Source organism: Eubalaena glacialis, chromosome 18, assembly GCF_028564815.1.
Source record: "Eubalaena glacialis isolate mEubGla1 chromosome 18, mEubGla1.1.hap2.+ XY, whole genome shotgun sequence".
Taxonomy (NCBI): domain Eukaryota; kingdom Metazoa; phylum Chordata; class Mammalia; order Artiodactyla; family Balaenidae; genus Eubalaena; species Eubalaena glacialis.
In genome coordinates, this window is record NC_083733.1 from 65,429,216 (window position 1) to 65,454,316 (window position 25,101).

The following is a 25,101-nucleotide window of genomic DNA, read 5'->3' on the forward strand; positions in this document are numbered from 1 at the left end:
TTCTTGCCTGTTTGTCTGGCTGGAACTTCCTGTTATGTGTTCTTTTTATTTATTTTTTTGGTTGAGTTGGATCTTTATTGCTGCATGCGGGCTTTCTCTAGTTGCGGTGCGTGGGCTTCTCATTGCGGTGGCTTCTCTTGTTGTGGAACATGGGCTCTAGGCGCACGGGCTTCAGTAGTTGTGGCACGCGGGCTCTAGAGTGCAGGCTCAGTAGTTGTGGCGCACTGGCTTAGTTTAGTTGCTCCGCGGCATGTGGGATCTTCCCGGACCAGGGCTCGAACCCGTGTCGCCTGCATTGGTAGGCAGGTTCTTAACCACTTCACCACCAGGGAAGTCCCCTATTATGTGTTTTATAGAAATAATGAGAGCAGGTGTCTTGTTTTGTTCCTGATCTTAGAGGAAAAGTTTTCAGGCTTTCACCACTGAGTGTGATGTCAGTTTCAGGCTTTTTATATATGTTCTTTTTTGTTCTGAGCTAGTTTTTTGTTTTGTTTTTTTCTGTTTTTAGTTTATGATTGTTTTTATCATAAAGGCTTTTAACTAGTCTAATACTTTTCTGCAGCAATTGAGATGACCATGTATTTTTTTCCTTTCATCCTATTGATATAATTATAATGAAACATTTTCATATGTTGAACCATCCTTGCATGCGAAGAACATGTCCTCCTTGGTCATGTTGTATAATCCTTTTAATGTGCTGTTAAATTTGTTTTAATATTGCTTTATTGATAATTTTTGTATAAGTATTAGAGATATTGTACTCTGGTTTTCTTGTAGTGTCTTTGTCTCGCTTTGGTATTAAAGTAATTCTGGCATTGTAGATTGAGTTTGGAAGTGTTCCCCCCTATTCAATTTTTTTGGTAGGGTGTGAGGAAGATTTGTCTTGTTTTAAAATATTTGGCAGAACTCTGCAGTGGAACTCTCTGGGTTCCCTTTATTTTTGATTAGTGATTTTCAATTAGTGTTCTTCATGATTCAGTTTGGTAGGTTGCATATTTCTAGGAATTTATGCATTTCTTCTAGGTTATTCAATATTTTGGCCTATAACTGTTTGTAGTATTTTCTTCTAGTTTTTTTTTATTTCTGTAGAATCAGTTGTAATCAGTCCCCTCTTTTATTTCTTTCTTTTTTTTTTTTTTTTATTCAAGACCCATTTATTCTCTAGTTCTGCCCACATGGAGACACCCTCCTTGAAAAGGGGTTGAATCCTTCCGTTCACTTTAACACCCTGTGCTGAAAACATGTCTTCCGAGGTTTCAACTCCGAGATCCACAGTCTTAAAGCACTGATGCTTAAACCTCATCTAGATTTCTCCCCTTGGATGGGGGGAGATGACCCAAACACAGAGAAGAACAGCGCAGAACTGTGGACTCTGCTCGCCCATTAGACCTTGCAGCTCCCTGACCAGCCGGCTGGAGCCAGGATTAGGGCCCTGAGACGAGGGGCCCCTGCTGGGCTGCCGCCCCCGCCCCTAACTCCCATCCTCTTCACTAGGCTGGCTGTCACCTTTAGTTTCCCTGGAGTCTGGGGCTTCCAGACGGTCTCTGCTCACACTTCTGTATCCCGCTTGCTGCCTCAGCACTGCTAATTCACACTAGGGGGGAAAAGCACACAGAACTGCTTTTCAGCACACCAACGTTCCACACCAAAGTTATTTGATAAGCCTGCAGGTTCTTTTTCATCACAGGACACTCCCAAGGCCATGACTTCCTCCGGCTGCCCACTGCCCTTGCCAGCAGACTGGATGTGCGTGGCCACCGTGCTGAGTCGGGCACACCCCCTGGCTCCCCTCCGGCACACTCTCCTGGAGAACTGAGGGCAGTGCCCTGGACGCATCAGCAGGATCTGTCCTGAAGCCAGTCCTAGAGTGACAAGAGCCACACCTGCAGGTATCTTCCACTGACCAGACGCACAGGACCGAGCTGGGCGCACGGACCTTGGTCTGGACTGTGTCGGCTGGTCATTCTTGCCTAGGTTCACAGGCCAACAGCCGCTGTCCTTCCCTTCTTGCTCATCACCGCACCAGCGGGTCACTCCTACCTGCGGCCGTCACACGCCTGGCAACCTCGTGTTCCAGGGCCAGCCGAGAACTGAGACCCCAGCAGGCCCCTAGTTCCCAGCAGGCAAACTCCCCATTAAACTACTGCTGCCTAGCCGTGTTCTCGAGGCTTCAGAGCCGGGAGAGTGCGGAGAGGATAGCAATCTGCGGCGCCCCCAGCCCCAGACCCACGATGCTCCGCGGAGGCGCCGGAACCTCGCCGCACCCACCCGCGCCAATACAAGGGACCTCTGCGCCTGCCTGTCCCGCGGACCCGGACGCACATCCGACCACCGCGACCCACGATGGAGATGCGTGGGGCGGGGCTCGGCCGGCGGCGGGCGCTGGGGCGGGCAGGGATCCGGGCTCCGGCCCCGAGGCCGCGCGAACCCAGCAGACCGCCCGCCCTCCCTCCCCACCCGCCGCCGGAAAAGCCCCTCTTTCATTTCTGATTTTAGTTATTCAATCTCCAAGAACCCCTTCAATGAGGATTTTATTCAGTTGCTTTAGCAGCAGTCACGGGTCGGTTAGGGTCTCAGACCGCTAGTCTTTTCCACACACTCAAACTGTGCCTGAAGAATTATTCCTCCTATGGTATTGTCCTTGGACTGCTTTTCCAGACATGCCCACCTACCCAGATTCCTGATACATCTAACTAACTATACAGAATCTGTCTCTCAGTCTGAAATAGAAAACACAAACTGCTTCCTGCTGCCCAAACTGAGCACAATGTAATGATCAAAACAGCCAAAGCATGTGTGTGAGGGAGGATGCCAGACCCTGAGGTATGGGGTAGTGTTCCTATGACCTCATCTCCTCAAAGAATTTCAATCATCTTTTCACCATTTTTTTTTTTTAATATTTATTTATTTGGCTGTACCATGTCTTAGTTGCAGCATGCGGGATCTTTTACTTGTGGCATGTGGGATCTAGTTCCCTGACCAGGGATTGAACCCAGGTCCCCTGCATTGGGAGCGTGGAGTCTTAGCCACTGGACCACCAGGGAAGTCCCAATCGTCTTTTCACCTTGAGTGGCAATGGCGGTTCACACTTGAGAATAGGAGCTGGGAATAGTTTTGAAAAACTTAAATTTCTTGAATCTATTAGGAATTTCTAGTGAGCATACCCAAAAGGGGAGAAATTCTTCCTTTTCCATTATTCCTGGTGGCAGACAGGGTATCATGTGGACAGAGGAGGAAATACTGAGGTCTGAGCCATGGAGGACCCACAGAGAAGCACATGTGTCTCAGTGGATTCCCTGCCTCCCTGAGAATTTCCTTTACCCCAAATCTAACGCTTTCTGAAATCTCTGAGGACCCCTGAAATACCACCATTTATGGGCAAAGAAATAGAATCACACAATCAAGGACTTTCAATTTTTAAAATTTTCTGTAAGTTCAATGAATTTTTAATTAGTACAAAAGAAAGAACATGATGTCAATACTTGAGATTAGAAAATATTTGCCCCATTTTTCCAAATCAATACAAGTCAACTGTGAAGCCTAGATGAAATGGACATTTTCTACGAAAATATATTTTACCAGTATTGACTTCAGTAGAAATAGGAGTCTAAACAAACGAATATCCATAGAGGAAAGGGAGAGTTTTATGAGTCCCATACAAATAAAAGCACCAGGGTCAGATTAGCAGGTAGATTCTTCCATTCTTTTAGAGAACAGATAAGCCAATGCTATATACTCAATTCAAGCCTTAAAGAGGAAGTACAATTTCCAAATAGTTTATATAAATCAAATAAAATGCTGATACTCAAATGTCCTAAAGTTTGTACCAAAAAGAATACTATGGAAAGATCTCACATCTGCATACAGATGGCAATATTTAAAATAAAATATAGCAAAATAATAGATGATGACTATGTGAATTTTATGTCTGGAATTCAAGCATGATTCAGTGTTTGGAAATCCATTAATATAGTACATCGTGGTAGGTATAAAGAGAAATCAGGGGATCTTACTCACAGTTACAAAAACATCTATTTGGAAGAATTGAACATGTATGTATGTTAAACTCAACACTGGGAATTGATGCATTTTTTTCTAACATGTCAAAATGAAGTGATTATCTTGCTCTTTGGGAAGCACTAGAGTTATTCCACTAAGGTTAGAAAACCACACTAAAAAAAGCATATGATCACCTGTTCAATTCATTTCTCATGTGTTGGAGGTTTAGCCAGGGCAATTTAAAATGGCATGAGAATGGGAAAGAAAAATATAAAACTATGTTTGCAGATCATGCAGTCATACATCTGGAAACACAAAGGAATTGATAGAAAATCTACAAAAGATAAGTTAGGAAGATCATATAAATATACAAAAACAGTAGCTTTCATAGGTGCAAAAAACAATCATTTACAAGTTATAGTGCCAGAAACTTTAATTAGAAAAGCATAACCAGAAATGAAATAAACTAATTGGGAGTAAATCTAACAAACTTTTTAAACCTATGTGAAGAAAACTATAAAACATTCCTGAAATATATGAAAGCGGATATAAACAAATGGAAAATCACATCACATTCCTGGGTAAAAAACTCAGTATTATAACAAGGTCAATTCTCCTTAAGCTAATTTATAAACTTAACCTGTTCCCGATATAGACACTCAGTTTCTGAAGCTAGCAATGTTATCGAAAAAATCTTACAGAATAAAGAACAAGTAAGAATAGCCACAACAGAGAAGCAAAAAAGAGTGGCTATCCGTTGGAGACATGTTTATTCATGACTGGTAGGTAGATCAATGAAATTAAAAATTCAGAAATATGCCAAAGTGCGTAAGAAAAGTTGATAAGTAGCAAAACCTATAGTGGAGCTACTAGTATTCGGGAAATGGAAATTCCTATCACAATGACAAGAAATGGTTTTATTTGTCACATCCTATAGTCAGACAAAGGTCAAAGAGTAAAAAATAATTAAAGTATGGTTGAATTATTTAATAAGGCTTGATTCTCAAGCACCTGAGTGTAGCCAACTCCTTGCTCACAGTCTCCAAAGGAGTCCCTCCTACAATGACACATTTGGGGTTGAAAATTTTCCTCTGATTTTTTTTTTTCTGTGCTGCCGGGCTTGCGGGATCTCAGTTCCCCGACCAGAGACTGAAACCCGCCGGGCAGTGAAAGCCCGGAATCCTAACCACTAGGCCACCGGGGAACTCCCCCCAAATTCTGATTTTTGATGCCTCCAAGTGAATGGGGAACACAAGAAAAAGTTACGCTCTGAAGGGAAGTGAGGATAAAATCGCACATTCCGCACGGGCACAATTTTGCATTTCCTGTCACACTCCAGTTTCCATCACCTACTCTAAAACTCAGGCTGTCGCTTAATTAAAATAAGAAGTTGTAACTGCCTGAGGTCTCACCAGTTCCGGGATCCAACCGCCGCTCACAACCCCCCGTCCCTCACCCCCAGGTCCCAGCGCTCCCCCAGGTCCCAGCGCTGCGCCGCCTCGCTGCTCAGAAGATCCGCGTCTTCACCCGCTCGCCCTTCTCCCGTAAACCGTTCTCAACTCTCCGCTTCCAGTGTAAGGGGTCCGCGCATCTCTAACTCTGCACCTAACCTGGCTCCAGAGGCCACCAGACACGTTCAAAGGATCCAAAGTAGAGAAGCAGAGCCTCTCGGGAGGGAAGAAGAACAGATCAGAATCTCCCAGGGGCGGGTCCGAGGGCCAGACCCGGCGTCCGCAGGGCGGCACCACCAGAGACTCGGCCTCCACCCGCCGGAACGTCCGAGATGCGGCCCTCGGCGGCCCCGCCCCCTGGCCCGGCGGTGCGCATGCGCACGCGCAATTACCTAGGGACGCGGAAGCGGATCCTGCGGTCAGACTGGCGCCCTCGGGTGAGTGAGTCTCGGTTTTTTTGGTTCGTAAGTGCGCTATGCGATCTCCAAGCCCCGCCTTCTCCATACCTGGGTTTCGAGGGTGTCCCAGCAAACTAAAACCCCTGAAGGCGGTCGTCGCTCTCGCTCTGAGTCCGCCCCTTTCGCCTGTCGCGGCGTCGCCAGAAGACTCGGTTCGGTCCTGGGAGTCTGGGTCCGGTTCCGGTTAAAATCGCTCTGACGCAGGTACCGGCCCCAACTTTTTGCCTTCGGTCCGTAGAGACACTGACCTCCTGCAGCGACGTTTTCCTACTCTGACTCCCTTTCTCAAACCTTTGTGTGACTCCCGGCTCCCCTCCCCCCCGCCCAATTCCGTTTTGTCAAGTCCTCACTCAGGAGGTGGATCGCCCTTGACCTCCCTCCAAGGAGAGCAGAGAGGGAATACAAAGGCAGAGGTATATGCGGTTAGTGAGGCATCAGAACGTTTGGGGAGAAAGAACGACAGGGATTGCAACAGAGCGAGGCCTAACAGTCTGTGAGAGGAGGAATAGAGAGGGAGGAAAACAAAATGATGCGTATGAACAGAGAGGAGGAAACACAGAAATGGGCACAAAAGGAGAGGAGAGAAACAGAAGGACCCAGGGAGACACATACAGGGAACAAAGCACGTGGTGGTGGAGAAAGCGGGAACCCAAACCCAGGTGAGTACTGAGTTGATTAAATATGGAATATTAAGTTTTGAAGTACTAAGTGGTGTCTCTAAGCTAATCTGTTTAACATTTGTTGACATGTTTAAATTATGCAGAAGAGAATGATAGTTGCAAAAGCAGGTGTTTGAGGCGTCTGCATTTTCTAATCATTGCTTCAGATAACTCCATTTGCAAGCCCCGTTCTTCCAGAGGGTGGAGACTTAGGTCAGTCAGTTCCAGGTCATTCTCTTCCCTTCTAAGAAATGGGGGGAAGAATTTGTCACCACACGGTGCTTTTGAAAATGGTCATGATTAACAGCACTGTTGCCCTTCTGTGGCTCATGTCAATCTTTTTAAAATCTGATGTATCTTCACACTTGTTTTAACTTTAATCTCAGAAGCGATTGGGTATGTTTTAAATGTCCAAATTATTTTCACTCTAAATTTCATTGTTCAGATTATGAGGTTTATATGCTTTCCGCTGTATCCTGTATTGGAACTATTCTTTGATGTCTGCTAAATAACTTCATATGCCTGTGGTAAGGGTGTTGATCATCTTTTAACACTCAAAACCTAGTTTAACCAGTTAGTTTAATATTCAGTAGCTTCTTTCTTCCCTTAAGTGATCTGCTCAATTAGTGAGCTCTGAGTTTAAGTGTCCAACTAAGTAGATTGTCCCCCCAAGTCCCCTTTGTCCTTTCTGTGCAGATGTTCACTGATGGGCTGGATTTGTTACTGACCTGGGTTCTTGGACTCTTTAACAGTAGAAATTGGTAACAGGCCAGACGAGGAATTCAGGCAAAGCTTTACTGGGATTCGTGCTGCAGCACAAGTGAGCGGGAACAAGGAACAGGTGCCCTTGCTCGCTCCCTGATGGGGGTGTGGTGCGAGCTGGTCCCTTACAGAGGGTGAGGGTAGGGGCAGATCGGTGGGTCGGGCCAGAGGTGTAGCTTGGGTGGTCTGCCCACCCCCTTGGTGGTGCTGGGTGCAGGGATCACGTGCAGGACCCTGCTTTTGCTCTCAGCACCTCAGAAGTGGCAGCTGGGTTTTGGCCTTTTTGTTTCTTATTGTTCATAAGCTGTTTGCCCAAGCTGTGCATGTATGCAGTTACTTTTAGTCCCCTATGGTTTCTTTGTATTCTGTGTTCAGGACACATTTGTCCAGGTGCAGGCACTGTAGTCGAGGGTCCCAGGTTCCAGCCTTTTCCAGATTGATGTGAAACTTTGTTCCCACAGAACCCATGTGTTCATGATGAAGAGATTGTTAGGGCTCATCTCCACGGGTGACCCTCTTTCATGTTTTTCTGGAGGAATAACTATTTGTAATTTCATATTTTTTGACTATAATGTTTTCTGGAAAAGAGGAATTAAACGTTTAAATTTGATTAAACCCATGAAAGAGAAGCTTCTCTTGTCAGGAATATGAAAGGTAATCTGGAATTAGGATGTTTAAACCCTTTCTACCTAAACTATCCAGGCTGCCACTTCTACCCAGTTCTGCTCACTCAACTCAGACTTCCTCAGGGTAACTTGGTAAAATTACTCCCCCTCTGAGCCTCAGTGTACCCACCTGTGACATGGAGAAGACAGAGGAGACCAGTTTGCCTGGTTATAATTGAAATTTTAAACATATTCCAGTCCTCCAGCAATTATGGAAAATGCTTAAAAAAGAGGCAGGGGCATAGGCCCAGAGATGGAGGCATACCTTTTTCTCAGCTTGTCTGTCTCTGTATCAGGGGTAAATCATAAGTTTGATTGCATCATCTCTTGGCATTAAATCTTTTATGGTTTCCCATCACCCTCAGGACAAAAATCTAAATTGTTCAGTATAGCTCCACAGGGAGCTCTGGAGCTGGGGTGGCCCCTCCAGAGTTGCTCCCAATTAACAAAAGGGACAGGCTTCAATATCCTGTGTCAACCAGTCACTGGATGCTGGCTGCCTCCGGAAGAGAACAGAACTTGGAGGAGGCACCTTCCTTTGGATTAGTGCCAAGTGGACAAAGGACGGCACAGTTGCAGTCGAGTGGGGGTTTTGGCAGCAGGGAGGGCTTCCTGAAGAAGTGGGTGACAAGCTCACTAATTGGTCTTCGTGTAGGCGCTTATTGTCCCTGTATCCCTCGTGTTACAGTTGGCAGCAAAGCACTGTCTTTCCGCCACGTTAAGGTCCTCCTTCTGGTAGCTTTATGGCAGATGCCAGAAGGGGCGTATGTTGGTTGTAAGCATTAAACAGCATATTTCGCTCCCACAGAATCATCTTACCTGAAGAATCTTAACAAGAAATTCAGAGGAGGAGGAGGAAAGAAGAAGGAATGGAGCTTTCACAGGTAAAAGTCATATTCTTTGTTGATTTGTTCTCTCCTTCCTAAAATGACACAGTTTGGGCTCATTAATCTTCTCTGTCTCGGAAATGTCCGATTTACTCACACACAGGGCCTTCCCTCAGTCTCCTCTCACCTCCCTGCAGATTCCATGTCACTGTGACCCAGTGACAGGGAACTTGGGAAGAGCCCCCTTTTACGTGGTCATCCTGTGAAAGGTTTTATACTCAGGCGTGGATTGGAGATGGGGAGTCGGCTCTGTGGTGTCAGTGAGGTAGGGCAGTGAGGATGGTTTAGTGCACCCTTCTGGATGCCCTTTCAGCTCCATATAAACCAGGATGAAAGAGACTACGTTGTAAGTGATGTACTACTGTGCACAAATACCTGAGGAGGTCTAGAATGGAAGACTGATATGGGGAAACGTGCTTTGTGAGATTTTATAAGTGTATTGGAAGTTAAAGAAGTCAATCAGTGTGTTTCTGGCTCTAAAATATCAACACTTTAAAATAGAATGGGAAGTTTTGAAACAGGTGTAAGGAATGGATAGGGTGTCATCTAACAATAAGGGTTCTTTAAATTATTTACAAAGCATTCATCTCACAGAGCCTGTCGTGTTCACGTAGGGACTCTCATGCAGCAGGTGTTTTAGATAAAAATGGTTATAATTTAGCCAAGACATAGGAGCAGAACTTTCTGTCATCAGAGAGGCTGGAGGCGAATTATAATTTTACTAATTCTTGTTCAGTGTTTTTTTTTTTTGTATTAAACATCTCATGTATATATTTTCATGGTTCATCTACACACAGCGATGCAGTTTAGAGACTAAGAAGTAAAATATCCCCTTCCCTGTCACATCTTACACTGTCACTTACTGTCTCCATTAGAAACCACTGTTAATTCCCACTGCACATCTTACAAAAATGCATTTATATATGGTAATGTGATTTTAGAAAGTACTCTTCAATAAATATTTTGTTATGGTATTTTATTCTGCATATTTAAATAGTTACATACCATATATTTTATACTTGTTTTCGTGTTAATAAACTTAGAGTTGACTTTCTTTTTTTGTATCCTCATGGAGCATTTTCTTAATGAAGACACATTGGTCCTGTACAGTTTTTACTGTGATTAAAAAACAAGTCATAGTGGCTGCTTCTGAGCATGCCGACTTTACTATAGATGTCTAAGAATTTCTCCAGAATGGGAAACTTGAGCATGATTATCGGGTTAATGATGGTGTTCATAAGGAAGCACAGATACTACAGTTACTAAACAGGATTTTAAATCAACTGTCTTAAACGTACTAAGAGACTTAAGGGAAACCATGGAGAACGAACTAAAGGAAAGTAGGAGAACATTGTTTCAAGAAACAAAACATCAATAAAGAGATAGAGTTAGAAATTCTAGAGCTGAAAAGTACCAAAACTGAAATTGAAAATTCACTAGAAGATTTCAACAACAGATTGACAATCAGAATAAACAGTTAGTGAACTTGGGGCTTCCCTGGTGGTGCAGTGGTTAAGAATCCACCTGCCAGTGCAGGGGACACAGGTTCGAGCCCTGGTCTGGGAAGAGCCCACATGCCGTGGAGCATCTAAGCCCATGTGCCACAACTACTGAAGCCCGTGCGCCACAACTACTGAAGGCTGTGGGCCTAGAGCCCGTGCTCTGCAGCAAGAGAAGCCACTGCAATGAGAAGCCTGCACACCGCAACCAAGAGTAGCCCCCACTCTCCATAACTAGAGAAAGCCTGCGCACAGCAACAAAGACCCAATGCAGCCAAAAATAAATAAAATAAACAAATTTTAAAAAAAAGAACTAGTGAACTTGAACATAGGTTAATTGGAATTATCCGCTGTAAACAGAAGAAAGGTGAACTCCTTTACCTCCTATAACTCAAGAACACCCGTACCTCAAGAACCGAAATACAAAGAATCTAATTATAAAATAGACAGAGGACTTTAATAGACCTTTCTTCATAGAAGATATAGAAGTAATCAAGCAAATGAAAAGACGTTCAATGAAATTAGTAAAATGCAAAATCAAAACCACCATGAGATATCATTTTACATGCAATAGGATGACTATAACAAAACAGAAAAGAACAAGTTTTGGTAAAGATGTAGAGAAGTTAGAATCCTGATACATTGCTGGTAAAATGTTGTAGCCACTGTGGAAAACAAAACCATGTGACCTAGTGATTCCACTCCTAGATAAATACCAAGAAGAATTGAGAACACGTATTCAAACACATACTTCTACGTGAAGCTTCCAGCAGCACTATTAATATTAGAGAAAAGGTGGTTATAACCCAAATATCCATCAAGGGATGAGTGAATAATCTGTGGTTTACTCATACATTGGAATATTACTCGGCCATGAAAAGGAAAGCAGTACTGATACATAACTATAGCATGGCTGAGCCAAAAAAATTATTCACAGTGAAAGAAACCAGACAAAAGGTCACATTTTATACCATTCCAGTTATATGGAAATATCCCAAACAGGTATATCCATTGAGACATTGCATTAGTGGTGTCCAGGGACTGAAGCAAATGGGGAAGAAAGAAGCAACTGCTGAAATGGGTAAAGGATTTCCTTTGTGGATGACTGAAATATTTTTGAACAAGAAAGAGGTGATGTTTGTTCAACATTATAAATGTACTAAGTGCCACTGAATGGTACTTTAAAAATGGCTAACTTTATGTTATATGCATTTCACCTCGGTTACATAAAGAGAAGTGTAACTTGCTCAAAATTATCTTACATGGATCAGTCAGAACATTCACTCCAGCCAAGTCAATCCTTACACGTGTCTGCTTCTGTAAGTTTGTGTCAAACTCAGAAATGTCTCCTTGTCCACTTGGTGAAATGTGCTTTCCTTTCAGGGACTGTTTACGTTCAAGGATGTGGCCATCGAATTCTCTCAGGAGGAGTGGGAATGCCTGTACCCTGCTCAGAGGGCCTTGTACAGGGACGTGATGCGGGAGACCTACAGGAATCTGCTCTCCCTGAGTGAGGATAACTTCTCTCTGGAAGTCGGTAACTACGGGAGCACCTAATATGCTTTTGGATATATTTCCAGAAGTGGTATCGCTGGGTGATATAGTAGTTCTATTTTTATTTTTTTGAGAAACCTCTATACTGTTTTCCACAGTGGCTACACCAATTTACATTCCCACCAACACTGTAGGAGGGTTCCCTTTTCTCCACATCCTCACCAACATTTGTTATTTGTGTTCTTTTTGATGGTAGCCATTCTGACAGATGTGAGGTGATATCTCATTGTGGTTTTGCTTTGCATTTCCCTGATGGTTAGCCATGTTGAGCATCTTTTCATGTGCTCATCGGCCATCTTCATTTCCTCTTTGGAAAAATGTCTATTCAGTTCTTATGCCCATTTTTTAATCGGGTTTTATGTTTTTCTGACGTTAAGTTGTATAAGCTGTTTATATATGTTGGCTATTATCCCTTATTGGTCATATAACTTGCAAATATTTTGTCCCATTTAGTAGGTTGTCTTTTCATTTTGTTTATGGTTTCCTTTGGTATGCAAAAGCTTTTAAGTTTAATTAGGTCCCTTTGGTTATTTTTGCTTTTATTTCCATTGCTTTAGGAGACATCCAAAAAAATGTTGCTGCAATTTGTCAAAGAGTGTTCTGCCTATGTTTTCCTCTAGGATTTTTATGGTATATGGTCTTATATTTAGGTCTTTAATCCATTGTGTGTTTATTTTTGTATATGGTGTTAGAGAATGTCCTAATTTCTTTCTTTAACATATAGCTGTCCAGTTTGACCACCACTTATTGAAGAGACTGTCTTTTCTCCATTGTATATTCTTCCCTCCTTTGTCATAGTTTAATTGACCATAAGTGCATGGGTTTATTTATGGGCTCTCTATCTTGTTCCATTGATCGGTGTGTCTGTTTTTTTGTCAGTGCCATACTGTTTTGATGATCTTATAGTATAGTCTGAAGTCAGGGAGCATAATTCCTCCATCTCTGTCCTTTCTCAAAATTGTTTTGGCTATTTGGGGTCTTTTGTGTTTCCATAGAAATGTAAAAAATTTTTGTTTTAGTTCTGTGACAAATGCCATTTGTGTTTTGATAGGAATTGCATTGAATCTGTAGATTGTTTTTGGTAGTATGGTCATTTTAAAAATGATTCTTAATATTGATTCTTCCAACCCAAAAACATGGTATATCTTTCCATATGTTTGTGTCATCTTCAGTTTCTTTTATCTGTGTCTTACGGTTTTTGGAGTGCAGGTGTTTTACTTCCTTAGGTATGTTTCTTCCTAAATATTTTTATTTTTGATGTGATGGTAAATGGGATTGTTTCCTTAATTTCTTTTTCTGTTACTTTGTTGTTAGTGTATAGAAATGGAACAGATTTCTGTATTATTTCTGTATCCTGCAACTTTACCAGATTCATTGATGAGCTCTAGTAGTTTTCTGGTGGCATCTTTAGGATTTTCTATATGTAGTATCATGTCATCTGCAAAGCTTGAGAGTTATACTTCTTTCTTTCCAATTTCTATTCCTTTTATTTCTTTTTCTTCTCTGATTGCTGTGGCTAGGACTTCCAAAAGTATGTTGAATAAAAGTGGCAAGAGTGGGCATCCTTGTATTACTCCTGATCTTAGATGAAATGCTTTCAGCTTTTCACCATTGAGTATGATGCTGGTTGTGGGTCTGTTATATATGGCCTTTATTATGTTGAGGTATGTTCCCTCTGTGTCTGGTTTTTTGAGAGTTTTTATCATAAATGGATGTTGAATTTTATCAAAAGATTTTCTAGCATCTGTTGAGATGATCATAAGGTTTTTATTCTTCAGTTTGTTAATTTGTATATCACATTGATTGATTTGCAGATATTGAGAAATCCTCGCATCCCTGTGATAAATTTCACTTGATTGTGGTGTATGATCCTTTTAATGTATCGCTGGATTCAGTTTGCTATTATTTTATTGAGCATTTTGGCATGTATGTTCATCAGTGATATTGGCCTGTAATTTTCTTATTTTGTGATATCTTTTTCTTGTTGGTGTGAAGGTGATGCTGGCCTCATAGAATGAGTTTGGAAGTGTTCCTTCCTCTGCAATGTTTTGGAATAGTTTCTGAAGGATAGATGTTAACCCTTCTCTAAATGTTTTGTAGAATTCACGTGTGAAGCCATCTGATTCTGGACTTTTTTTTTAATAGAAGTATAGTTGATTTATGAAGTTGTTATTAGTTTCAGGCATACAACAGTGTGATTCAGTTATACATATATATATATAATCTTTTTCAGATTCTTTCTCTTATAGGTTATTATAAAATATTGAGTATAGTTCTTTTTGCTGTACAGTACGTCCTTGTTGGTTATCTATTTTATATAGAGTAGTGTGTATATGTTAATCCCAAACTCCTAATTTATCTCTCCCCTACCCCCTTTCCCCTTTGGTAACCATAAGTTTGTTTTCTAAGTCTGTAGGTCTATTTCTGTTTTGTAAATAAGTTCATTCTTACCATTTTTAAAATTTTTAGATTCTACATATAAGCAATATCATATGATATTTATCTCTGTCTTACTTAGTATGATAATTCTAAGTCCATCCATGTTGCTACAGATGGCATTATTTTGTTCCTTTTTATTGCTGGGTCATGTTCCATTGTATATATACACCACATTTTCTTTATCCATTCATCTGGTGATGGACGTTTAGGCAGCTTCCACGTCTTGGCTATTGTATATAGTGCTGCAGTGAACATTGGGGTGCATGTATCTTTTCTAACTTTGGGAGTTTTTAAATTACTGATTCAGTTTCATTACTGGTAACTGGACTGTTCATATTTTCTATTTCTTCCTGGTTCAGTCTTGGGAGATTTTATCTAAGAATTAGTCCATTTCTTCTAGGTTGTCCATTTCATTGGCGTATAGTTGTTTTGTAGTAGTCTCTTACGATTCATTGTATGTCTGTGGTGTCATTTGTAACTTCTCCTTTTTCATTTTTGATTTTATTGATTTGTGCCCTCTCTTTTTTTCTTTATGAGTCTGGTTAAAGGTTTATCAATTTTGTCTATGTCTTCAAAGAACTAGCTTTTAGTTTCATTGATCTTTTCTATTTTTTTTTAGTGTCTGTTTCATTTATTTCTTCAAATACATTTTCAATCCCCTTTTCTCTTTTCCTTTTGGGATCCCTATTATGTAGATATTGGCACGCTTTATATTATCCCACAGGTCTCGTATATTGCTTTCATTTTTTTTTTTTCATTTGTCTTTCTGCTCTGCTGATTGGATGATTTCCATTATTCTATCATCCAGGTCACTTATTCATTCTTCTGCATTACTCATTTTGCTCTTTATTGCCTTTACCTCAGCTTTCATCTTAGCAAATGAATTTTCTAATTTTACTTGGTTCCTATTTATAGTTTCTAGTTACATTTTACAGTAATCTGCATTTGTGTCGATAGCCTTTCTTAATTCCTTCCATATTTTTATTCTCTTCTTTTTGAACTTGGAGTCTATTACACTGGAGAGGTTGGTTTCATTGTTTGTTCTTTCAGGGCAATTCTCTTGATCTTGGAATTGGGAGTGGTTCCTCTGATTCTTCATTTTACGTATATTTCTCTCACCCTGTGATTTTAGGAGATAAGTTATCTATCAATATCATGATCTTGGAGGGCTGTTTTTCCATGAGAGCATCCTTGTGTAGCCTGCATGAGTGTAGTGTTTTTGGTGCAAGGGCTGATTTTAGTGTGGATGCTTGCCGCATCTTTCTTCAGTGTGTGCTGTTTATTATCCCCTTGATAGGTGGTGTGACTGGTGCTCTGGGGACCAGAGCCTGCACTGGATATTGAGCAGGACCTCCTCTTCGCTCTGTGTTTGTCTCAGCCCTCTTGGGGGCAGGGTGCTCCCCAGTTGTGGGAGTAGAAGCTCCCATATCTGTCTCTGAGCTTCCATGTGAGGCAGGCCAGACTGGGGTACTGCTGCTGGGAGAGGAGCTGCTGAGTATTCCTCCGCAGGAGCTGTCCACTGACGTGTATGCTCTGTGGTGCTGCCTGTCACCCGTTGTTTGGGTTCACAGAGTACACTGTTGTTGGCACTTCCCTCGGCCCCACCTCAGCCGTGTGAATGCCAGCAATTGGCCCTGGTGACCCTCAGGCTCTGTGTTCATAAAGTCACCAGCGAAGATCTGTAAGTGCAGATCCACTAAAGTCACATGCCAGTACCGCAGTAGTCGCGCTTCTGGACCCAGTGCAGGAGCTACAGAAGCAGCCTAGACCTCAGCCCCACCTCTCCATGCACGCACCCACAGAGCCCAAAGCTGCTAACACTGGACCTGTTCCAGCCACGGGAGCACCCGTAGTGCTCTTGGGTGTCCCGCAGATGCTGAGTTTACAAAACTGGCGGGGCTGTAGCTGCAGAGTAAATCTGCGGATTGCATAGTTGCAGAGAGTGGGCTCAGATTTCAGTCCTGTTTCCTAAATCGCATGGCCCCTGGGGATCGGCTCTGATTTCAGCCTTGCCTCTGCATATGGGTAACGCGCTGGTGCTTCCGTGCTCCGAGAGCTCACAGAGGTGGAGTTGCACCTGCTGTGAGCTTGCCAAGAGTTAGGCTGCTATGGCGGGGCCCTGCCCCTCCCCTTCACGCACCCGTTAACAGTGGCCCTTCGGTGGCGGGCCCGGGTTCCGTCTGTATACACCCCCAGTTGCGGCACGGACCACACTCCAGCCCCTTCAGGCTGTCTCCGTGCAGCCAACTGCAGTCCACTCCCTGGGCCTGTCTTCTGAAGCTCAAGTTTCAGCACCCAGTCACCTCGTGCACCAGCAGACATGCATCTTGGCCTGGGGAATGCAGTGAGGTGGCATGGATCGTCAGTGCTGGCTTTGTTCTGCCTGCCACAGGCTGGTTGGTGCACTCCCCTCTGAGCCTCTGAAGCTCTCTGTCTGTCCCAGCTGATATCCCAATCAGTCAAGGGGTTCCCAGGGTGAGGGAACATTTCCTCTTTCACATCTCCCTCCCAGGGTTGCAGGTGCTGTTCCAATTCCTTCTTCTCTTTTTTTCTTTCTTTTCATCCCACCTACGTGGTTACATGGTGATCTTTCTTGCAATTTTTTTTTTTTTTTTTTGGCCAGAATGTACAGCGTGCGGGATCTTAGTTCCTGGCCAGGGCTAGAACCCGCGCCCCCTGCAGTGGGAGTGCAGAGTCTTAACCACTGGCCCGCCAGGGAAGTCCCTTTTTTGCAATTCTGGTTGTCTGAGATCTTCTGGCAGCATTCATTGGCTATTCTGTGAGACTTGCTCCACATGTAGATGTGTTTTTGATGTATTTGTGGTAGGAGGTGAGCGCCACGTCCTTCTATCGCATCATCATGGTTCCTTCTCTTTTCTGTTGTTTTTTCAGTCTCTATCTTATTTATTTCTGCTCTGATTTTTACTATTTCTTTCCTTCTACTAAGTTTTGTTTTTGTTTCTTTTTCTTTCTCCAGTTACCTTAGGTATAAGTTTAGGTTGTTTGAGATTTTTCTTCTTTCCTGAGGTAAGCTTGTATTGCTATAAACTTCCCTCTTGGAACTGCTTTTACTGTGTCCCATAGGTTTTGGATCATTGTGTTTTTGTTCTCATTTCCCTCTGGGTATCTTTAATTTCCTCTTTGATTTCTTCAGTGATCCATTGGTTGTTCAGTAGCATATTATTTAGCCTCCATGTCTGTGTTGTTTGTAGCTTTTTTTCCTTGTAGTTGATTTCTAGTCTCAGTGTTGTGGTTAGAAAAGATGCTTAATGTGAAGTCAGTCTCTTTAAATTTACCAAGTCTTATGTTTTGGAATGGCTCGTGACCTATCCATGGGGAATGTCCGTGCGCACTTAAAAAGAGTGTCTATTCTGCTGCTTTTGGATGGCGTGCTCTTCCTGTATCAGTTAAGTCCATTTAGCCTAACGCGTTATTTAAGGCCTGTGTTTCCTTATTGATTTTCTGTCTGCATGATCTGTCCATTGATATAAGTGGGGTGTTAAAGTCCTCTACTATTATTGTGTTATTGTCGATTTCTCCTTTTATGTCTGTTAATATTTGCCTTACATAGTTAGGTACTCCTATGTTGGGTGCATATATAATTGTTATATCTTCTAGGATTGATCCCTTGATCATTATGTCATGTCCTTTTTTGTCTCTTTTAACAGTCCTTATTTTAAAGTCTAGTTTGTCTGATATAAGTGTTGAGATCCTGGCTTTCTTTTGATTTCCATTTGTATGGAATACCTTTTTCCATCCCCTCGCTTTCAGTCTCTGTGTTTCTCTAGATCTAAAGTGAGTCTCTTGTGGGTAGCATATATACAGGTCTTGTTTTTGTATCCATTCATGCACTTTGTCTCTTTTAGTTGGAGCATTTATTCCGTTTACATCTGAGGTAATTATGGATATGTATATTCTTACTGCTGTTTTATTAATTATTTTGGATTTGTCTTTGTAGGTCATTTTTTCCCTGTCTTCTTTTGTTCTCCTGCGATGTGATGACTATCTTTAGTGTTATGTTTGGATTCCTTTTTCTTTTTTGTGTGCATTATCTATTACAGATTTTTGGCTTGCAATTACCATGAGGTTTTTGTATAGCAGTCTCCATGTACGTGATTGTTTTAAGTTGCTGATCTCTTAATTTCAAATGCATTTTAACAACCCTGCATTTATACTCTACTCCTCATGTTTACTGTTTTTGATATCATATATATTTTTTAAAATTTATTTATTTCTATTTATTTACTTTTGGCTGCATTGGGTCTTTGTTGCTGTGCGCGGGCTTTCTCTAGTTGCAGTGGGGGGGGCTACTCTTCGCTGTGGTGTGTGGGCTTCTCATTGTGGTGGCTTCTTTTGTTGCGGAGCACAGGCTCTAGGTGCGTGGGTTTCAGTACTTGTGGCATGCAGGCTCAGTAGTTGTGGCTCATGGGCTCTAGAGTGCAGGCTCAGTAGTTGTGGGCTTAGTTGCTCCATGGTATGTGGGATCTTCCCGGACCAGGGCTCGAACCCGTGTCCCCTGCATTGGCAGGTGGATTCTTAGCCACTGCGCCACCAGGGAAGTCCCTGATATCATACTTTACATCGAATTGTTTTGTGTATCCCTTAACTGCTTATTTTGGATATAGCTGATTTTACTACTTTTGTCTTTTTGCCTCTGTACTAGCTTTGTGTGTGGATGATTTCCTACATTTACTGTATGTTTGCCTTTATTGGTGAGCTTTTTCATTTCATAATTTTCTTGTTCCTAGTTGTGGTCGATGCTGATGTTTTAAAACTGTACTGTTATTTGTTTTGTTCAAGCCACTGATACTTTCATCTTGTAAATTTCATTGTTATAAATGACCTTCATTTTCTTTGTTCAATCATTAGTTCCATATTTTTTATGATATTCTTTTTTAAAATAATTTATTTATTTTACGTATTTTGTTTTTGGCTGTGTTGGGTCTTCGTTGCTGCACGCGGGCTTTTCTCTGGTTGCGGCGAGTGGGAGCTACTCTTCGTTGCAATGCGCTACTCTTCGTTGTGGTGCGCAGGCTTCTCGTCGCGGTGGCTTCTCTTGTTGCGGAGCATGGGCTCTAGGCGCATGTTTTAGTAGTTGGCACACAGGCTCTGTAGTTGTGGCTTACAGGCTCTAGAGTGCAGGCTCAGTAGTTGTGGCACACGGGCTTAGTTGCTCCATGGCATGTGGGATCTTTCCCAGACTGGGGCTCGAACTCGTGTCCCCTGCATTGGCAGGTAGATTCTTAATCAGTGTGCCACCAGGGAAGCTCTATGATATTCTTAGTGTTGTTTGTTTTATACCTACAATTTGGGGTTGTGGATTCATGAATGAATATCTTTTTTTATATTTTACAGGATTTCTTTCTTGAGTGTTTATGACTTAACATTTCTTTCCCCAAAAGCTGTATAACCTCTAGAAATTTTTGAAAAACTAGTCTGAGTTATTCCTTTTACTCTGTTTCATATTAGTTAGTACCTGCTATGAACACATACACCTTCTTTTAATAGACTATTTTTTTTAAGGAGTTTTAGGTTCACGGAAAAATTGAATGGAAGTTATAGAGAGTTTCCATGCATTTTCTACCCCAGACATGCAGGCCCTCCCCAATGATCAACATCCCACTTGAGAGTGGTATGTTTGTTATCACTGATGAACCTGCATTGACACAATTAACACATCGAAGTCTATATCTATGTTAGAGTTCACTCTTGCTGTTGTATATTCTATAGGTTTAGACAAAACAAATGTATACTGACATGTTTGTAGCATAATAGTACCATTAAAGGTAATTCCATTATTTAAAAATACTCTGCTCTACCTATTCATCTCTCTCTCCCTCCCAAAGTGCAGTTGCTTGGTTATGTGGTAATTTTCTGTTTAATCTTTTGAGAAACTCCCAGACTGTTTTCCAAAGCAGCTGTACCATTTGATGTTTCCACCAGGAGTGAGTGTATGAATTTTTCAGTTTCTCCACATCTTCACCAACACTTGTTATTGTCTCTTTGATTACAGCCATTTAAGGGGTATGGAGCTGTATCTCATTCTGTTTTTTTTTTTTTAATTTATTTTTATTTATTTATTTTTGGCTGTGTTGGGTCTTCGCTTCTGTGTGAGGGCTTTCTCTAGTTGCGGTGAGCGGGGGCCACTCTTCATTGCGGTGCGCGGGCCTCTCACTATCGTGGCCTCTCTTCTTGTGGAGCACAGGCTCCAGACGCGCAGGCTCAGTAGTTGTGGCTCACGGGCCTAGTTGCTCCACGGCATGTGGGATCTTCCCAGACCAGGGCTCGAACCCGTGTCCCCTGCATTAGTAGGCAGATTCTCAACCACTGCACCACCAGGGAAGCCCTCATTCTGGTTTTGATTTGCATTTCCCTATTGAATAATTATGTTAAACATCTGTTTTTTGTGTGTTTATTGGATATTTTTCTATATTCTTTGGAGAAATGTCTGCTCAGATCCTTTTCCCATTTTAAAATTGGGCTATTTGTCCAAAGCATGGATTATATACTATATACATATATTTTTGCCATATGACTATAATTAAGTGATACTAGGTAGTTGAACTATGTACTGGCTATTATAGAACTGCAGGCTTGACATCATGATTGAGATTTCAGACAGTTTTCCCTAATTCTTAAATTTCATACATACGTGTGTTGACCTGAAGCTGATATTTCAAAATTCAGTGCTTATCAAGATTTTTTTTATTTTTCCTATCGTGTGTTCCTTCTGGAATGAAAATTCTTTTTTTTTTTTTTTTTTTGGTACTTACTCAAATCTTTTAGAATTCCAGAGACTATTATTTTGTATAACTGTGGTTACTTACTAACTTACCTGCTAGATTTATCATGGTTTACAAAAACGTTTTAGCAATTATTGTTGTGATGTACAGTTTCATAAAAATATTTTTTCTTGCATCATATTCATGTTATTAAACATTATTATAAATTTAAGGATTAGGGAAGACAGTCTCAAATCTCAATTTTGATTTTATGCTTCCAGTTCTATAAGCCAGTATGTATCAATAGATAAGCTTTCTAATTATGGAGGATCATTTAATTATCCATTTATCTGGCAAAAAATATGTGTAGTACATTGTGTGTGTGCTTGAAATTTAATTATCTAAGATCAGAGAAAACATTAATATGGGAAAAAGTATAAAAAGAAAACTAAAAAATACTATATCACAGTAGTGTTTGAAGACCATGCTTGAAGAATTTCTGTGTTCATTGTATTATTTTTTGTGTAATTATCTAATTCAACATAAAATATTTTCCAACTCTATATAATAGGAAGCCATTCTGCTGGATTTGCAATCAAGGAATTATCACCAAGAGAGGACATTACTAAAGGAGAATTATGCCGTCTAGTGACATTAGAAAGAAGTAAAAGTCATGGCATCAAGGATTTTGACCTCAAGGAAGTCTGTGCAGATGTGCAGGAGTGTGAGAGTGAGTGGGGATGTGATGCAAGAGATTATGAAGAACTAGTTTTGACCCATAACAAAAATCTCATTCACGGAGAAGATCAAGATACTAAATCCTTAATTAATTTTCCTCAGAGTGTTTCTGTAAGAAGTAATGCACGTGAATATTTCACGCACGACAAGCCATCCATAAGAAGTTTGTTAACAACGAAAAATAACGCCAGCGTTGCTGGAAACAGAGATCTCAAGTGTTTGGAAAGTAGACCTGGAGTGAGGCTGCAGGCCCAGGCGGCCCAGCTGCAGAGATTTCCAGCTGAGGAGAAAGTGTATGCATGCGGTCAAGTTGAGGAGCCAGTCAGCAGTGGTTCCTCAGTTTCACCACTTCACAGAATTGCTCCTCGTGTGGAAAACACTTTGTCACCTGCACAACACAGGAGAACACACACTCGAGAAAAATCTTACAGCTGTAATGACTGTGGGAAGGCTTTTAGCAAAAGCTCAAACCTCAGGAATCACAGGAGAATTCATTCTGGACAGAAACCTTACAGATGTAGTGAGTGTGGCAAAGCCTTTAACCACCAGTCACACCTCACAACACATCAGAGAGTGCATACAGGAGAGAAGCCTTACAAATGTCATGAGTGTGGCAAGGTCTTTAGTCGAAATTCACACCTTGCGAATCATCAGAGAATGCACACTGGGGAGAAACCTTACAAATGTCATGAGTGTGGCAAAGCCTTTACCCAGTTTTCACACCTTAGTAGACATCAGAAAATGCATGCTGGAGAGAAACCACACAGATGTTATGAGTGTGGCAAGCATTTTACGCAGCGTTCAAACCTTATGGCGCACCAGAGAATTCATACAGGAGAAAAACCTTTTAAATGTAATAAATGTGATAAGGCTTTTATTGAACGGTCACAACTTTGGGGTCATGAGAGAACTCATACTGGAGAGAAACTTTACAAATGTGATGAGTGTGGCAAAGCCCTTACAAGACATTCATATCTTACTCAACATAAAACAATCCACACTGGAGAAAAACCTTACAAATGTAATGAGTGTGGCAAAGCTTATACTCAATTTGCAAGCCTCACCAGGCATCTGAAAATACATACTGAAAATGAACGTAAGCCTCACACATGTGGCAGTGCTATTATTCAAAACCCAAAAGTTTAGGGATCATCCGATTTCATAGTAGAAAGAAACTTTAAAAATAAAACGATTCAGACAAAATGTATGCACGTATTCAAGCCTTACTCAACATATGGGACTCTATCAGGGAGAAAGAACACATACAGATGGCCAGCAGGCGCATGAAAAGATGCTCAGAATCACTAATCATCAGGGAAATGCAAATCAAAAGCTCAACGAGATATCACCTCACACCTGTTTCCAATGGCTGTCATCAGAGAGACAATAACAAGCGTTGGCAATGGTGTGGAGGAACGGGAACCCTGTGCACTGTTGCTGGGATTGTAAGTTGGTGCAGCATTTATGGAAAACAGTATGGACGCTCCTCAGAAATTAAAAAAAAACAAAACAACAACAAAAACCTGTTATATGAGCCAGGTATTGCCCTTCTGGGTCTTTGCTGGAAGAAAAGGAAAACACTAATTTGAGAAGATACAGGCACTTGAATATTCATTGTAGCATTATTTCCAGTAGCCAAGACATGGAAGCAACCTAAGTGTCCATCAATAGATGAATACTTAGAGGAGATACAGCGTGTGTGTGTGCATGCACACACACACACACACACACACACGAATATTACTCAGCCATAAAGAAATCCAGCCATTCACAACAACGTGGATGGATCTAGAAGGTATTACGCTAAGTGAAATAAGTCAGACATAGAAAGACAAATACTGCGGGATCTACTTATATGTGGAATCTAAGAAACAAAACCAAAAGAGAATGAAAACAGATTCACAGATATGAAGGACAAATGTGTGGTTGTTGCCAGAAGGAGGGGCGGTGCGGCGGTGGGTAAAATAGGTGAAGGGGATTAAGACGTGCAAACCTCTGGGTATTTAGATAAGTCATGGGGATGTAATATCCAGCATTAGGAACATGTTCAAAAATATTGCAGTAACTGAGGACAGATGGCTACACATATCGTTGTTATCATTTCATAAAGTAAATGTTACCTCGTGTGTAGTACAGCCAAAACGAACAATGTTATAACCAATTATATTTCAATAAAAAGAGACTCTAGAAAGAAACCGTATAAAACTAATGTACGTGATCTTTAATATTTACTCAACTGAATTTTTGTTATAAACACTAAACCTGCAGACATCAGTAGGGTAGTCAGGGACTGTTACAAAAACTCTACATACACATGCTTGACAACATACATGAAACGGTAAAAGCAGAACTGACCACAGATCACCCGTGTGAAATACATCATTTGAATAAATACTTTGAATTACAGAGTGAATGTATATTTTTATCTGTATAGGGATTACACACTGCGATGTGAAATACAAAACTCTCGTTGGTTAGAATGAGCAATTTCATTCGCACACCCTACAGAAGAGCATCTCTGTTTCTATTCACCATTGTGCTCAGTTCCAGAGACTCAGACCTGGGGTTTGAGGCTTGGAGGACTACGGCATGTGTTACTTTAGGTCGCTAACCATTGCTTTAAAAAGAGCAATGTTTAAAAAAATTTTTTTTTATAAATTGCATTGTTCTTTATATTTTGCTTAGGCATTTTATTTATTTATTTGCCTTTTTTAAAACCATCTTTCCCTCATCCCAGTTTTATAATTGTCATATATTAACTTTAAACTGTACAGCAGAATGGTCTTACATGTGTTGTGAAATGATTGCCGAAACAAGTTTACTTAGCATCCATCATCTCATATCGGTACAATGAAAAAAGAAACAAAAATTTTTTTCCCTTTAATGAGAACTGTGTTGTTTAAAATACTTTATTCCACACTTGTGATGAATTACGTTCAAATACCTTTGAGAAAAACTTGTTTACATCATAATATACCTAAATCAGTAATGTCTAAATGTCATGCAATTTCAGATTATCCATACATTCATTTTGAGGGGAGACAGTTTTATTTTTTAAATTGTAATGTATCTTAGCTCTTTTCTCTGTTCTTTATCTCAAAGTTTTGTCAAATGTGGATAACAAAGCCTGTAAAACAGGAAGTCATTGGGATTTATTTTTACCTAAAGTATTATGAAGTTTGCAGTATTTCTGCAAGGGCATTTTGTAGGGAGGTATATATTCTCTTTAATATGAACTCTATAGAAAGTAAAACTAGATTATCAACTA

At 41.1% G+C, this 25,101-nt stretch overlaps 1 protein-coding gene across 4 annotated transcripts; it reads left to right on the forward strand.

Annotated features, from left to right (window-relative positions):
- Nucleotides 1-5,834: 5,834 nt before the first annotated feature.
- LOC133078687 (zinc finger protein 677-like) lies at nucleotides 5,835-23,987 on the forward strand. 4 transcript variants are annotated; one of them, XM_061173835.1, is made up of 4 exons: nucleotides 5,835-5,887; nucleotides 8,803-8,878; nucleotides 11,764-11,917; nucleotides 21,667-23,987. In XM_061173835.1, the coding sequence occupies exons 2-4, from the start codon at nucleotides 8,864-8,866 to the stop codon at nucleotides 22,977-22,979; spliced, it is 1,482 nt and encodes a 493-aa protein (XP_061029818.1). In that variant the 5' UTR covers nucleotides 5,835-5,887; nucleotides 8,803-8,863; the 3' UTR covers nucleotides 22,980-23,987. The 4 variants fall into 4 exon arrangements, with proteins under 4 accessions (XP_061029818.1, XP_061029822.1, XP_061029821.1 ...); XM_061173839.1 differs by having other exon boundaries at nucleotides 11,764-11,890; XM_061173838.1 differs by having other exon boundaries at nucleotides 5,881-6,112.
- Nucleotides 23,988-25,101: the final 1,114 nt, after the last annotated feature.

What these genes read in the sequence shown, in the direction of transcription:
- LOC133078687 (XM_061173835.1), top strand. An exon ending in TAACTTCTCTCTGGAAGTCG is followed by an intron (nt 11,918 to 21,666) that starts GTAACTACGGGA and finishes TCTATATAATAG; the next exon opens with GAAGCCATTCTGCTGGATTT.